Genomic DNA, 16,796 nt, shown 5'->3' with positions numbered 1-16,796 from the left:
CACCTGGGGTGCAACCCCCGCCTGGGCCCTGCGCCCCGCGGGGGCAGCCGGGGGTCAGCCCTCCTACGCAGAGGGGCCGCGAGCCCCAGTTTCCTACCCGCCCCTTTTCTCTCCTCCCAAACCAGGAGTCTCAACCCCCAGCCTCCTCTCCCCGCAGATCTTCCTGCTCCGCGGGGCAGCGAGGTCCAAACCCCGCTCCCCTTAGGGCCTAGAACAAAGGGGAGGCCCTTGGCTCCCCTCCCGCGTGATCTCCTAATTAGAACTTAATTTCCTGCCCCCTGCGGACCTCTTAACTGGGCCCCTGGCGAAACCGCCCTGCAACTTCTCCCCGGAGCCCCGGGCGTGAGGCTCCTGCCGCAAGGTCTGCTGGGAGTTGCAGTCCCTGGGGTCCAGGCTGCTCCAGCGCTGGGGTAGCGGGGACGGGGGGCAGTGTGGCAGGACTCAAAAAGGACGGAAAATAAATGCAACGATGCCCCCCTCCTTCTGGCTGCCCGTTGCTTTTGTGGGGACCTGTGGGGTGTGGATTGGCGCGTTGGTGGAGTTGGGGGTGGCACCCCAGAGGTAGCGCGCAGCAACCTGAACGTGGGAGACGGAGTTTGGAGAGGGAGAGTCCTCGGCAGGGAAGCCCACGCGCAAATGTGGCAAATCAGGAAGGGGTGGCAGGGGCCTCCACGGGGGAGCCCCGCCTGGCCTGGCACCCGCACCCCAGCGCGGCACCCCGGGTCACCAGATCCGGTGCAGAAGCTGCCTTCTGGGGCCAGGGGCTGGGGAGAGATGAGGGTGGAAAGGAGGTCATGAGGAGCCCTCACCTGGAGCCCACGCACCACACCACCTGGTCCTGGCTCCCACGCCCACCTGGGCCATTGCACCCTCTCAGACTGTGGCTTCCGGGTCAGGTGTTGGGGCTGCCAGCTCCTTCCACGGTGGGGTCCAGATGTTTCCTGGGGAGACCCTGGGGAAGGGAGGAGAGAAGCAGGTTGGTCTGCCGCAGACACTGCTTCTCGGGCTCACTGCATCTTCCTCCCCCCCTGCACCCCCCAGGCTCTCAGTCCACGGGAGCTGCTCACCAGTTGACTCCCACCCAGGGCAAGGCCTTGCTGCCTCCCGCACACCCCCTACCAGGGATCTAGCCAGAAACCCAGGCATTTGTCCGGACCGGGAATTGAACTGGCAACCTTTTGGTGGACAGGATGGCGCCCCCTGAGCCACACTGGCCAGGGGGTCGGGGCACATCACAGGTTTTTATGCCTCAGGTCTGAGCCCCTAGGGAGGGAAGGACACAGCAGGGAACCCTGAAGGCCTACCGTGGTGGCCACATAGAGAACTGCCTGGGACTAGCCAGTTGCCCCCATCAGGCTGGAGATGTTGATGGCACACACATACCCTTCCACAGGTGGGGGAGGGTAAGCCTCCCCAGGCCCTGGATCTCCCCCAGCCCCCGGAAACACACCCCGATGTCTGGGACAATGGCCATCTCCCTGGCATGCTCACTAGGTGACCTGGGTGCCTCAGAGGGACAGCATCCGACCTCCAGCCCACCTTACACCTTACGTCCTTCCCCCGTCTCTCCCCCACCTCGCTGGGTCCCTGTATCCCTCTCGCTAGGTCTTTGTTTGTTACTCAAACTCCTGTCCATATCAAGACAGAATCATGCAACACAGCTGCATTGTTTGCAAAAATAGGAGGAAGCTCTGTTATCCGTGGAGGGAAGGACAGTGTTTCAGGGAGAGCTCCGTGGTCAGAATGTGGCGGGGAGGCCTCCGTGAAATGCACCTCTATCCTGCCAACTTCTCCCCTAAAACTCCCTGGCTACCTGGAGGTCCCTAAACTAACTCTCTCCCCGCTCTCTCTCTCCCTTGCCCTCCCCCTCTCCCTGCCTTCCTCTCTGTCTCCGTTCTTTCACCAGCCATGACCTTGAAGAAACTCAACTTCTGCCCCTCCCCTTGTTTGCTTTGGGCAGCTGACCTGGCCAGGCAAGCCTGTCCCTGCCACTGCCTATTTGCATGTACAAGCAGCCCCCGCAGGGGTTCACAGGGTGGGGGCCTGCACTGGCTCCCTCGCAGGGTCACCCCCCAGCTCGTTCAGACCTCCTTTACTCTCACAAACAGCCCCCACCGCCCAGTGCTGCGTCTGCATATGCGTCCTGAGTGTGCCAACCTCAGGGCCTTTGCACGGCTGTTCCCTCAGATAGCCACGCGACTCACTCCTAGGTGAACAGCCACCCCAGTGTGGCCGGGACCGAAGGGTTTCAGGGGACAAGGGGCCTTCAGCCCACAGTTTCAGTGCTAAAGTGGGACCGTCCTGGGCAAACCTACTCCCTCAGCAACTTCACATCCTGTTCACATGTCACCTTCTCAGTGGGGCCTTCCTTCCCTGGCCTGCCCATCCCCTGGGTCCCCATCCGTTCCTGGTTCCTCTCCTCCGTGGCACTCGTGCCCTTCTGACGTGCCATCTCTATTTGACTTACGTATTTGCTTATTGTCTGTCTCTCCCACCAGAATGCAAAGACCCACAAGGGGACCGCTGAGATTCTTATTTTGCTACATCCCCAGTCCTAAGGTGTCTGGCACATAATAGGTGCTCAATAAATACCCTTTGAATAAGGGAATGGATTCATTGAGGATCTATTCTGTGCCTGGCCCCAGTTTCCGCAGTTTATGCAGGTTAGCTCACTTAGGAACCGAAGGGTGAGTGATGCACACAGAGGGTCACGTGACACCTGACCGGCCAAGCAGCCCGAGACCAAAACGATAACCGCGTAAGAATTTCTGACAGCTCCAGGATAAGAACCTTAGGGTACAGCGTGCGTGTGTGGGCCTTGGGGGTGGGTGGAATTCTAATCCTCCAGCCTCTCCCCCAGGAACCCGCCCCCCCCCCGCCTTCATCTTCTCCTCCCCCTCACTCATCAGCCTGGAAACCCTCCCTCTCTCAGGCTGGGGGGGGGCTCGCCCAGCCCCCACCCCTGGCCCTGCTCCAGCCATATTTCTCTCCTCGATCCAGCTACCTAACTCCCTCCCCACCACCACCCTGCGAGCCTGAGGCCTATGAGGGCGGAGACACGGTTCATTTGTCACCCTCTCCCCAGCACCGGGGACACAGCTGCCACCAAGCACTGTTTGTCCCGCGTTCCCTTCCCAGCCTCTCACACATTCCTGGCCACGTCCTCCCTGCCCCCCCGCCCAAGGTCACCTGGGAACTACATCAAGGACCTGCTGGACTCATTGGCCTGACCCCCCTCTCTCCCTTCAACACCCCACGGGAGCCGGCTTTCCCCGATGCCGAGGCCTCGCTCTGGCCAGACTCCGTTTCCTCTAATGTTGGGGGTCCTGGGTCCTTCTCACTCTCCCAGCTCTGCCTGGGAGCTTTCTTGCTCAGATCCCTTCCATGGCTCCCGAGTGCTCTTGAGATAAAGACCTGGCATGGCCCTCAAGGCCCCATGTGACCTGCCCCCTCAACCCTTCCCTGGGCCACCCCTTCCCCCCTCCACTCAGCCCCTCAACGGCACCAAACCCTCTCTCGCTGCCAGGCCTTTGCACCGGCTGTTCCCTCTGCCAGGAGCACTCGCACCCGCACCTCTGTGCGGCTCCATCCAGGACCCGCCGCACTCTCCCTCCCCTCCCCGCCCTTTGGACACTTGATCTGAAGCGCCCCCTTCACCACCCCTCTAGCTAACGCTGCTCGTCATTTGCTTCCTCCAGGAAGCCCACCCTGATCCCCCAAACAAGCCAGCCTCCCTGTCACACATCTCCCAGAACCACACGCATTTGGCACAAAACACCCCCCATAAGCTCACATCTGCATTGATCGAATAACTCCTGGCTGCCCCACAGCTATGACTGCCCCAAGGGCAAAGACCATGTGGTGAATCCCTGGCACCTAGAATACTGCCTGACACCCACCCAGGTCTATGTATCTATATATATAAAAGCCTAAGCAACCGGCCAGTAGCTATGATGCATAATGACCACCGGGGGGCAGACGCTCAACGCACAGGCATGGAAACATGCAACGGGCTGATGAATCTCAGAGGAAAGGAAGGAGGGGGAGGACAGGAAGAGATTAACCAAAGATCTTATATGCATACTAGAGGCCTTGTGCACAGATTCGTGCGCCGGTGGGGTCCCTCGGCCCGGCCTGTGAGGATCGGGCTGAAACCGGCTCTCCGACATCCCCCAAGGGGTCCCGGATTGCAAGAGGGTGCAGGCCAGGCTGAGGGACCCCAGCGGTGCATAAATCCGTGCACTGGGCCTCTAGTTGATCAATACAAACCAACCCAGCTCTGAGAGTCTACGGGGGACACTCCTTTCCTCAAACACCTTCTTCGGATCCTTGCTGCCTGCAAGATCTCGTGTCCTTGGGCGTAGAGAGACCCCCTAATTCCTCCACCATGTTCACTAGCCAAGGGAATCCCCAACTCTGCTTGTGTCGGAATCCACCAGGGAGGCCAACGATGCAGATTTAGGAGGTCTGGGCTCAGGCCCAAGAGTCAACATTTCAAGAGCTTCCAAGGGATATTGTTGGTGATGGTGGTGGTGATAACGATGTTGATGGTGATGAAGACTATGATGGTGATGATGGCCATGATGATGGTGAAGATGATGATGACGGTGATGGAAGTGATGATGATGGTTATATCGATGGTGATGATGGTGAAGATGATGATAATAGGGCTGGTGGTGGTGAGGGTGATGATAATGGTGATAGTGATAACGGCAGTAACTTGCTCATTTTGACATATCTCCTGGCAACAGGCACAGTTTTTTATCTTTTTGCTAATAATTTTAAATGTTTTATTTATTACTTTTCTATTTTTGTTGTTGTTGTGAATCCTCACCTGAGGCTATTTTTCCATTGGTTTTTAGGGAGAGCGGAAGAGAGAGGGAAAGACAGAAACATCCTCACACATCGATGGGTTGCCTCCTGAACGAGCCCTGTCAGGGCCGGGGCTGGGGAGGAGCCTGCAGCCAAGGTGCGTGCCCTTGACCGGACTCGGACCCGGGACTCTGTGGTCCGCAGGCCGATGCTCTACCCACTGAGCCAACCGGCTAGGGCCAGGCACAGATTCAGGTGCTGGGATGGAGGCGTGAACAAGAGACAGGAGTCTTGCCCTCCAGGAAACCAGATGTAATGCGTGGACCGCGTCCGGAGCTTGGCGTGAACAAACCAACTGTAATAAGACATTTGGGGACAATGGGGTGAGTTCAGATCGGGCTTGGGTATTCAGTAGCAGCAGTAGTAAAAAATTACCATTAAATTTCTTAGAAGGCCGAATGCCAGTTTTTATGTTTTTTAAAAAAAGTCTTAATTTTCATTTTTAACATAAAGTTGAAAGTATTTTGAAATTACAGCCATTGGCTCTCCCCCACCTCTTGGGTGGGGATGACTGTGAGGCGCACATTTCTCTCTGACTCCCAGAGTTCCTTGGGACTAGCGCCCACGTGCCCCCGTGGTAATTTGCTCAGTGATGCCCTCCACCAGCTGCCTTGCCTCTCCACCCCCACCCCCACCCCCAGGGCAGCACTTCCGGGGGTCGCCTCCCACACACCCTGCACTCCAGCCTCGCCTGGGGTCTGCTTCCGGGGGATCCCCAACTAAATCCAGTGTGGCCGAGGACCTGTGATGACAAGAATTCGCATAATCTGCCCAGCCAGCGGGACTCAGTGGTTGAGCATCGGCCTATGAACCAGGAGGTCACGGTTCCATCCCCGGTCAGGGCACATGTGTGGGTTGTGGGCTTGATCCCCAGTGGGGGGCGTGCAGGAGGCAGCTGATCCGTGATTCTCTTGCATCATTGATGTTTCTATCTCTCTCTCCCTCTCCCTTCCTCTCTGACATCAATAAAAATGTGTATTTAAAAAAAAAGAATTCTAATAATCTGAATAGGAAGGTTAGCTAAGACCATGGGGTCAATGTGAAGCTCATGGATTGCTCTTGTGTTTAGGAAATGCACTCCCAAGTACTAAGGGATGAATGGACATCAGACCTGCAACTTACTCTCAAATAGAGAGACGGAAAAGTCACGCCAATGTGCTAAAATATACACAAGGAGAGTCCGGGTATATGGGAGTTCTCTGTACTATTCTGGCAATATATTATAACCTTTAAATTATTTCACAATAAAAATAAGCTTTGTAATCCACTGGTAGTATTTATGAAATTCTTACTGATGAAATTATATGATGCATGGGTAGGAGATTACAAGAGGCAATGGGTAGGACAAATTTAACTTAGTGCTTGTAATTGCTAAGCTGGAGATGGAGGTGGGGGGTTGGTTCTCTGGTTCTTAGAAGGTACTCAGGTGTTTCTGCCCCAGGGCCTTTGCACATGCTTTTCCTAGTGAGTGAAACACTCCGTGCCCTATTTCTCCACTTCCCTTCCTCCCACTCAAGGTCCAGCTCAAATCTCACCTTTTCCCTTTTACTTCTCCCAGGTTTCATTTGCCCAACATGTACCGCAGAGACCTCAAACTGAGGCCCTAGCCAGTTTTCTCAGAGGATAGAGCAGTGGTTCTCAACCTTCCTAGTGCCGCAACCCTTTTAATACAGTTCCTCATGTTGTGGTGACCCCCAATTTCATTGTTACAAATTGAACATAATTAAAGCATAGTGTTATAAACTTATGAACAATCATAGATACAGAGGCAGAGCTGCCTCAAACAGATTGTCAAACTGCAGCGGGAAGGCCGGGGAGGGTTGGGGGGCAGGAGGGGGGGAGGTAAGAGATCAACCGAAGGACTTGTATGCATACATATAAGCATAACCAATGGGCATAAGACACTGGGGGGTAGGGGAGGCCAGGGGATTGTCAAGGGCTGGGAAAAAAAAAAAAAGGACACATATGTAATAAATACTTTAAGCAATAAAACAATAAAAAATAATAATAAAAAGAAGAAGAAAAAAAGCATAGTGATTAATCACAAAAACAATATGTAATTATATATGTGTTTTCCGATGGTCTTAGGCGACCCCCAGGTTGAGAACCGCTGGGTTAGAGCGTCAGCCCACGAACGAAAGGATCTCAGGTTCGATTCCAGTTAAGGGCACGTAGCTTGACTGCGGGCTTGATCCCCAGCCCTGGTCAGGGCCCATGTGGGAGGCAACCAGTCGATGTGTCTCTCTCACATCGATGTCTCTCTCCCTCTGTCTCTCCCCTTCCCTTCGACGCTCTCCAAAAAAAAAAAGAAAAAAAATCAATGGAAAAAATACCCTCGGTTGAAGATGAACAAAAAAGGAAACAGCTGAGGGAGGTGGATTAGCCACAAGAAACAGAGTGGGACAAGGCTGGTGACAAACAGTAAGAACCTGCACACAGCAAGCTCTGAGCCAGGCACGTTCGACGGGCTCCGCGGGCGGGCGTTTCACTGGACCTCATTCCGTTCTCAGAACAGCCCTGTGAATCAGGTACCATGATTAGCCCCATTTTACAGATAATAAAGTTGAGGCCCAGGGAGATTCACCTGCCCACTGCTGCCAGGAGGAAATGGCAGAGAACTTGGGGGGGGTGGTGCAGATCTAGACCCTTTACTCCCACCCACTCACAGGTAACAGTCAGGCAGCCAATCAGGGGAGGCAGGGGCTGGGTTCCCAGAGCCAGGCCACACTTGGCAGAATGTCACCTGCCCCGTGGGCCCAGTGTATCAACTTTTCATGAGAAACCGGAAATCCAGTTGTTATGGAAAATCACCCTCTTTTTAAATATTGGCAACTAATGAGAGAAAAATACATACAGACGTGTGTGTGTGTGTGTGTGTGTGTGTGTGTGTGTGTGTATAGTCCCAAAATTCACGCAAGAAGTAATTTTGATAGGAAACACAGGTTTATAATTAAAAATTGTAAATTTTGTATTGATTCACCAAGGATACAGTCTAGGGTTATGTATGGGATAGCACATCATCGGGTAAACGGCCTCCACGGCTTTGCTGGCACGGACGCAAAGCCGTGGTCTGCATTGGTCTTCATTGCCCCTGCTCCTGGGCCATCATTGGCACTTGGTAATGCTTATCAAATGGAAGGGATTGAAATCAAAGGGCAACAGATATTAGAATCTGATTCAATAAACCAAGTAAAATTAGGCTTTTATTTATTTTTTGTTGTTAATGCTCACGCAAAATTCTAATCTTGCGTGAATTTTGGGACTATATATATATATATATATATATATATATATATCCACACACACAAATAAAAGCCTTCACAGGCTGTGGCATATGTGTGTCTTATTGTGGGAGGTGCCAGTCTTCGAAGGTGACAAACTGGGGACAGGAGCCAGGATTCACCCGGCAGGGGATGACCCAGTTGGGGACATTCCACCTGGATCTCGGGTCACACCTGGGTTTCCCCACGCCTCTGACCCCTGGCCCGCTCTCTGGGCCTCTCCCCGCTCTGTCTGCACTTGCTTTCTGAGCTCCTCCAGCCTCAAGCCGGTGAGCTCCAGACCTGGACCCTCGGCCCAGACCCACGATTCCCACTCCACACGTCCCCCACCCATCTGCCCCCCCCACACACACACACACATACACAGTCCTGGTAAACAAACAACAACCATTTATTTCTTTCTCGAGTTCGCCCCCATATCTAGTCTATGAGGAAAACCTGACATTTCTGCCTTCAAAATGGACCCAGAATCAGGCCACTTCTCACCAAATCCACTGACCACCAGCCTGGTCAGACCCAACATCACCTCCCACCTGGACCATCCCCGGAGGCCCCTGTCTCAGTCTTCACCCCCCCCACCCGCCCCAATCTGTTCCCCAGGCGGCCACCAGGAGGGCGCTAGTTCCCACTTACAGCAGGTCACCCCCTCTGCTCAGAGCCCTCCATGGCTCCCTGCTCACTCCCTGTCAAAGCCAAACCCTCCCCCTGGTTTACAAGGCCCCATACAATCTGGGTCCCATTGCCCACACTCTACCCTCCCCTTGCACCCTCTCCTGCTTGCTCATCCTGCTCCAGTCCCACTGCCCCTCTCACTGTTCTGCACGCCACGCAGTCCCACCCCAGGGCCTTTGCACTGGCTGTGTCTCCGCTGGACCACTCTTCCCCACGCACACAAATACACAATTTAAAATAACCCCTCGCCCTGACCGGTGTGGCTCAGTGGATAGAGCGTCGGCCTGCGGACTGAAGGGTCCCAGGTTCGATTCCGGTCAAGGGCATTCATGTACCTTGGTTGCGGGAGGGTTCTCCAAGAAAGCAAGAACGGCAGAATGCTGGTCATTGTCAGCATCAGGTGAATACCTGGTGGGGTTCAGCATATGATGTCTGCTTTTGTGTGCACTTGCGAAATGCCATCATAAAAAAATAAACAAGACGCCCCGTAAAAATAAAATAGCGTTTGCACGTACCCCTCACTCATTATCTCCCTTCCTTCCTTCGCTTCGTATCTCCTTGCCTGCTGTCTGTCCCCCGCGGCTAGAATGTCTGGGCAGGAATGTCTTAGCACATGGCTGGTGCTAAATGAACGCTTGTTGAATGAATGAATGAATGAATGAATGAATGAATGAATGAATGAGAAAGTGCTCTGATGGAAATAGACACGCTGTTATCACAGAGCATAAGTATGGAGGTGTAAGTGCCACACAAGCAAGCGTGGCCAGGAAAGGCCTTTCGGAGGAGGTGACCTTCGAGCAGAGCTGGTAAGCAGGGGGCAGTGTGGGAAGGTTGAGAGAAGCATGCTCTTGGCTCCTCATAACTACTGACTGGGTGGCAAAGCTGCAGCTGCCTGTCACTGCCTCCCTGTCTCAACCCTCCCCCATGTCCTTAACATCCCCCTCTGCCGGGGTTCATGTCCCGGCATCAAGAAGGGTTCAGGAATCTGAAAAAAGGGGCTGTGCGGAGATGACATAGGAATCCAGAGACTAATAAAGCGTCCGGAGACGAGATATAATTTTGAAAGGCATTGGGGGTCAGAGGACCTTCAGCTAAAGGAACTGAAGACTCCCTCCTTGTCCAGGACCCTTGCTTTTATTACTAATTTGTCCTAAGGCAAGGTGGAGATGATACACCTCAAAGGGTACAGGAGCATTGTCAGTTTGGGGAATAGCCTACGGCTGCTCAGGTGTTTGGCCAGCAGGAGGCAATAACATGTAGACTAAGGTGCCCTTTAACTGTCTGGCAGCCACAATCCCTTTCCTATTCAGGTTTGGGGAAATGCCTTTAGCCATTCCCAACAGGTGACTCCATGTGTGGCTCAACCCTGTTGAGTCCCCAAGTTTCATCAACCTTTTGATGAAACTCTCAAAATTATGACATGCTGGCATTGGTCTCCGGCACCCCTCCCCCCGCCCCCGCCCCCACCAGGGCGCCACTTTGAAAGGCTCATACGAAGTCTGGGTTCTGTACCCACCCAGGCAGCTGGTGCTGGACGTAGGCATTTGCGCTAATTATTTCCTACCAAGATGGAGGCCCTGGGGAATAAGATTTAACAGAAAACATTCCGCTCCCAGTGGGTTTGGCAATCTCATTGTCAGGAGGCTCCCTGGCACCTTTGGTAAAGGCTACGTCCCCGGCAGGTTCAGCTCCAGCAGCGGCCAGAAGCCCTGGGCGGAGGTCTCCTCAGGCCACTGCGGAGGGGGGTCTAAGGGCGGGGTTTGGGGAGAGAGGAGAGAATGAGGGAGGCAGGTGTGCCTCTTGGTTCTGTCTTCTAAGTTCTGTGTCTCGCTGTCTTGTTACATCTGTATTTATACCAGTTGATTCCATCCTATCAATCTCTATTACAAAGGTTAGGGCATTTCTTATCTCCATTCCGGGAAGTAAAGATTATGTAGTTTAAGCATGATTGTTCGTAGTTAAAGTGATTAATTACCCGCCTGGCACTTAGTTGAGGGGTTTTATTCCCTCCCTAACTTCAGGGGGAAATCCCTACCTGGGGAAACAACCTTTCTCAGAGAGGAGACCTTGGTTAAAACACATAGTGCCAAGAAGGTGAGCAAACATTTTAAGAACAGTATGCCATATACGCCAGGTCCTTTGAAACAGCAAGGATGGACCGGCTCCCGGCACAGGTGGACAGGAGAAGCGGAGGGAAGTCAGGGCGGGGGAGGAGAGTGGGGGGCCCAGGTGCGGCGGGCAGACGAGAGGGTCAGTGATGGTGAGAAGAAGGGAGGCTGCACAGCCATGAATAAATAAAGCCGTGTCCGGGGCCAGGAGGCCTGGGTTTGAATCTCAGCCCTGCCATTTCCTGGCTGCGTGGTTTGGGGCAAGTCTCTTTGCCTCTCTGTGCCTCCGTTTCCGCATCTGCAGAATGAAAATTGTTAGGTTAGGTGGCTCAGGAGGCGGCGCAAGAAATAGAGTCCAGTGAATCAGAAAAGAAAGGAAAGGAAAAGGTTTATTCTGCGTCCCCGGGAGACCCACGTACCCCAAGGACAGGGCACGTGGATTCACGCCAACAGGGAGGGGGGCGCTTTTTTTATACTGCGGTTGGGTGAGGGGCGGGGACATGAGCTGAGGAATTCTCTGCTGCAGGGAATGGGCGGAATATTCAGGACGAAGTTCTTATCTGTGTGGGGGTATGTGAATTCAGGGAGAAGAAGCTGGTATCTGTGTCTGGCACCTTGATCTGTGAGAAATTCCAGGGGAAGTCCATTATCTCATCACATGCCTGCATGCATCCGAACCTGGGCTCTCTCCTACCTAACAAAAATGACCCGCCGTGAGCTTTGAAATGTCAAAGTCAATATCTGTGCCTGACACTTAATAACATAGTGTGCCTCCTGCACGCCCCCTTCTGGGGATCAGACCATGGTTCAGTGGTTTGTGAAATATGATTGACTGCGCCGGTCCACGTATACACAGCACTTTTCAATAAACATACAGCCGCCCCTCTGTATCTGGGTTTTGTATCTGTGGATTCAGCCAACCGCAGATCGAAAACAGTAAAATCGTCTTCTTTTCTTTTTTAAATGTATTTTTATTGATTTCAGAGAGGAAGGGAGAGGGAGAGACGGAAACATCAATGATGAGAGAGAATCATTGATTGGCTGCCTCCTGCACGCCCCCCATTGGGGACCGAGCCTGCAGCCCGGGCATGTGCCCTTGACCGGGAATCGAACCAGGGACCCTTCAGTCCGCAGGCCGACGCTCCATCCACTGAGCCAAACGAGCTGGGGCAATAACATCTTCTTTTTAATTTTTAAAATTACAATTTACATTCAATATTACTCTGCATTCGTTTGGGGCGTACAGCATAGGACAATAGCATTTTTGACCCACAGTTGAGAATAAATGGCACCGCAGACCTGGTGCCGACAAACCAACACTCCGCTTCCCCCAAATGGGACACAGGCTTCACCACCACCCCAGAGCGACACCCACCAAATCGCAGCCAACGCTGCCAAGACCCCATGGCGTAAAATGTGGCCCACAGCCCAGCCCAGCCCAGCCCAGAAATGGTGGCTGTGGGAACTGGGTAATGACCTCACATAGCAACGCCCGGCTTCCTCTCCCTAGCGACTAGCCTCCTTGGAGTTTCTGCAGCCCGGGAACATGACTTGCTTTATAGCCAGGTGCAAACATTTTACACTTTAACCAAATGTTTGTGATGCGGTTTCATGCCTCATCTCATTTGATCCTCACAGAAGTCCTGGAGTAGGTAGACAGGAGACTCGGTGGAATCCCATTTTCTTTTCATTAGCTGGAAAATGGAGATTTAGAAAGCTTAGAAACTTGACCCGACTGAAAAGAAGTAAGAAATGGTGGACCTTGAAAATGACTTCAGGTTTTCTCACTGCGCAGAATATAGTCAAACCCTGCTGCAGTTAAATATTTCACCCTTTGTTCTCCCTGCGTGATCTACAATAACAATCTGCTTCATGTTGATATTTACTGCTGTGTTGCTGACAATTACCTGAAAGAGAAGTTGGGGTGCTTCACTGGGCTGGAAAAAGCTTAGCTAAGTCAAAAAGCAGGTCAGATGAAGCAAGTTTATTCTATACACATTAAAGGCTAAGTCAACTCACACATAAGCGATACAGCTCTCACTGGTGCCAGTCACGTGTGTGTGTTTTGATCTGTCATTGTTAATCGTGAATTTGGTCGACACTTCTATTATAGAGAAAGGGCGCATAGCGATATTAAAATATTTCTTCTAATTAATTTCCTTTCAATGTGCACAAATCCGTGCACTGGGACACTAATATATAATAATATGAACCTGCTATGGACTGAATGTTTGTTCCCTCAAAAAATTCATGTGTTGCCCTGGCTGGTGGCTCGGTTGGCTGGAGCATCATCCCATACACCGAAGGGTAGCGGGTTCGATTGCCAATCAGGGCACATACCTAGATGTAGGCTCGATCCCCAGTCAGAGTGCGTTCAGGAGGCAACCGATCAATGTCTTTCTCTCACATCGATGTTTCTCTGTCTCTCTCAAAATCAATATAAACATATTCTCAGGTGAGGATTAAAAAAAAATGTATATGCTGAAATCCTAACCTTTAAATTGATGGTGTTTGGAGATGAGAGCTTTGGAAGGTGATTCGGCCATGAGGGTGGGGCCTTCATGAATGGGATTAGTGCCCTAGAAAAGAACCCCATCCCCCCTGAGGCTCCCTCAGCCTGCCCACCTGTGAGGACACAGCCAGAAGCCGGCTCTCACCACACACAGAATCTTGGTCCTGGACTTGCCAGCTTCCAGAACTCTGAGAGAGAAATGCTTGCTCTGTGAGTCACCCAGCCTGTGGTATTTCTGTTACAGCAGCCAGGACAGGCTAAGACGGTGCCTGTATGTGTACATATATGTATATGTATATGTACACAATCTTAAAGCTAGAACCAACTCAGACTGGTTAACTCTATTTTGTTGATTTTGCAAATAAATACATTGTCTGAGGCTGATCCCCCCTCCCCCAGGCACCAGCCCTGAGATTCAAACCCGTTCTGCGGCCCCAGAGCCTGAGCCCTTGGCTGTGCCACCCCCTCCTGTCTGTCCTCCGGGCATTGCTCTGCCTGACACCTGAAATCAGGGCAAGTGTCCTCTTGCTCAACCTCCGCTGGGAACAGCACTACAGACAACTCAAAGTCCTGCCGCTCTGCGCATGTCCGCGGAACCTGGAGCCGCACCATGAGCGCTGCTGATTCTGGGGTAACAAGGACTTTTTTGGCCCTACTGGTTTGGCTCAGTGCATAGAGCATCGGCCTGCACACTGAAGGGTCCCGGGTTCGATTCCAGTCAAGGGCACATGCCTGGGTTGCGGGCTTGATCCCCAGGCGGGGCCATGCAGGAGGCAGCCGACCAATAGTTCTCTCTCATAATTGATGTTTCTATCACTCCCTTCCTCTCTGAAATCAATAAGAATATATATATATATATATATATATATATATATATATTTTTTTTTTTTTAAGAACTTTTTTGGCAAGTGGGAATTCGCAAATGTGGAATCTGTGAGTAATGAGAATTGCCTCCTGGCCAGGTGGCTCAGTTGATTGAGTGTCGTCCAATGCACCAAAAAGGTTGTGGGTTTGATTCCCAGTCGGGGCACATACCTGGGTTTCGGGTTTGATCTCTGGGCGGGGCACGTAAGGGAGGTTGATGTTTCTCTCTCTCTCTCTCTCCCCCTTCCTCTGTCTCTAAAATAAGTAAAAAAATATCCTCGAGTGAGGATTAAAATAATAATAATAATAATGCCCTAACCGGTTTGGCTCAGTGGATAGAGCATCAGCATGCGGACTGAAGGGTCCCAGGTTCGAATCCGGTCAAAGGCATGTACCTGGGTTGCGGGCACATCCCCAGTAGGGGGTGTGCAGGAGGCAGCTGATCGATGTTTCTCTCTCATTGATGTTTCTAACTCTCTATCCCTCTCCCTTCCTCTCTGTAAAAAATCAATAAGATATATTTTAAAAAAATAAAAATAAAAATAATGAGGATCACCTGTATCTGTCTCCTTGTCTATTTCCTTCTATTCACACTCTAGAGCAGTGATGCCGAACCTATGACACGCGTGTCAGAGGTGACACGCGAACTCATTTTTTTGGTTGATTTTTCTTTGTTAAATGGCATTTAAATATATAAAATAAATATCAAAAATATAAATCTTCGCCCTGACCGGTTTGGCTCAGTGGATAGAGCGTCGGCCTTCAGACTCAAGGGTCGCAGGTTCGATTCCGGTTAAGGGCATGTACCTTGGTTGCGGGCACATACCCAGTGGGGGGTGTGCAGGAGGCAGCTGATCGATGTTTCTCTCTCATCGATGTTTCTAACTCTCTATCCCTCTCCCTTCCTCTCTGTAAAAAATCAATAAAGAAATATATTTAAATATATATATATATATATATATATATATCTTCGTTTTACTGTGGTTGCAAATATCAAAAAATTTCTATATGTGACACGGCACCAGAGTTAAGTTAGGGTTTTTCAAAATGCTGACACGCCGAGCTCAAAAGGTTCGCCATCACTGGTCTAGAGTGTGAACCCCATGACGACTGCAATGTTTTGTCTACTGTTTTATGAAATATTTTTATTGCCTGGCCAGTGTGGCTCCGTGGTTGGGCATCGGCCTATGAACCTGGAGCTCACGATTCGACTCTGGGCAAGGGCACACGCCCAGGTTGCGGGCTCGATCCCCAGTGTGGGGCATTGCAGGAGGCAGCTAATCAATGATTCTCTCTCATCATTGATGTTTCTCTCTCTCTCTCCCTCTCCCTTCTTCTCTGAAATCAATAAAAATATATTTAAAAAAAAAAAAAAAAAAGGGAGAACCCACCCAGGAGACACCACCCACCAGCAGAATCTGGGAGGAAAAGACACTGAGCTGAAACCTCCAGGGCCTGAGCAACTTAGCCCAAAGAGGGAAAGGCAGAGGGAACAGCACATGCAAAAGCCTAGAAGAGAATGAAGCGGGAGAGAAACTGGACATAGGGAGGGGGGGCAGAAAATACGCTCACCCTCACACCTTCCTCCTGAGTCACTCACAGGGCCCGGCCCCCCAACTCTGCGGGGAGGAGGGGCTGGGGCTGAAGACTGAGAGACCCTCACTCGCTGTCTTTGTCACAGGTAAGCTCGTGGGCCCCCATTCCCACTGTGTGTGGGGAGAGAAAGGTTACCCCAGCACAGACCTTGCTGAGGCCTCTGCTGCCCCCTTGTGGCCACCTGGAGCGGGCCCATCAGCCAACTCGGTGCCCCTGGTGACCCCAGTCTCCCGGTGACCCCCCCCAGGACAAAAGGCAGAGGCCTGGACACATATTCTCCTTAGCGACTCCAAGTGCCCGCTGGGGTTCCTGAGACCACCCCCACCCCCATTTCTGGCTTCCGGATAAACTCTAAATCTGCAAGAGACATACCCCCCACCAAGCCACCTGTTTTGTAGCCCTAATAACGGAGACCCGGAGAAAGGGAGTGAGGGTTTGGCACCTGCCAAAAACCCCGGCTCCAGGATGGATGCCACGCCGGCGCATTCCTCACCTTTGCAAAGGGGATTTTATAAGATAAGAATCGGGCCGAAACCGGTTTGGCTCAGTGGATAGAGCGTCGGCCTGTGGACTGAAAGGTCCCAGGTTCGATTCCGGTCAAGGGCATGTACCTGGGTTGCGGGCACATCCCCAGGAGGCAGCTGATCGATGTTTCTCTCTCATCGATGTTTCTAACTCTCTATCTCTCTCCCGTCCTCTCTGTAAAAAATCAATAAAATATATTTAAAAAAAAAAAAAAGAATCGGGACTCCTTCCTCCCACCTGGTCGCTCCTCTCCCAGACACCCCCTCCCCGAAGGCTCGCACGATCCCGGCTCCGATGCCGCGTCCCCCGCCACCCCCCCAAGGACCATCTTCCCGGCATAGCGCGACCCCGTGGGCATCCCGCGTC

General features: G+C 52.2%; 1 protein-coding gene across 1 annotated transcript; it reads right to left on the bottom strand.

The window, feature by feature from the left end:
- Positions 1-353: 353 nt before the first annotated feature.
- Positions 354-16,788, bottom strand: HSD17B14 (hydroxysteroid 17-beta dehydrogenase 14). Its single transcript, XM_036307089.1, is given in 10 exon segments — positions 354-731; positions 733-764; positions 856-1,200; positions 1,305-1,384; positions 3,021-3,042; positions 4,562-4,670; positions 10,497-10,572; positions 16,278-16,305; positions 16,691-16,747; positions 16,750-16,788. Coding segments are annotated over 10 exon segments (873 nt in total). The 3' UTR covers positions 354-646.
- Between the last annotated feature and the right edge of the window lie 8 nt (positions 16,789-16,796).

The sequence above is a fragment of the Myotis myotis genome, unplaced genomic scaffold (genome assembly GCF_014108235.1).
Source record: "Myotis myotis isolate mMyoMyo1 unplaced genomic scaffold, mMyoMyo1.p scaffold_m19_p_45, whole genome shotgun sequence".
Lineage (NCBI taxonomy): Eukaryota > Metazoa > Chordata > Mammalia > Chiroptera > Vespertilionidae > Myotis > Myotis myotis.
This window is presented reverse-complemented; position numbering and strand designations above follow the sequence as displayed.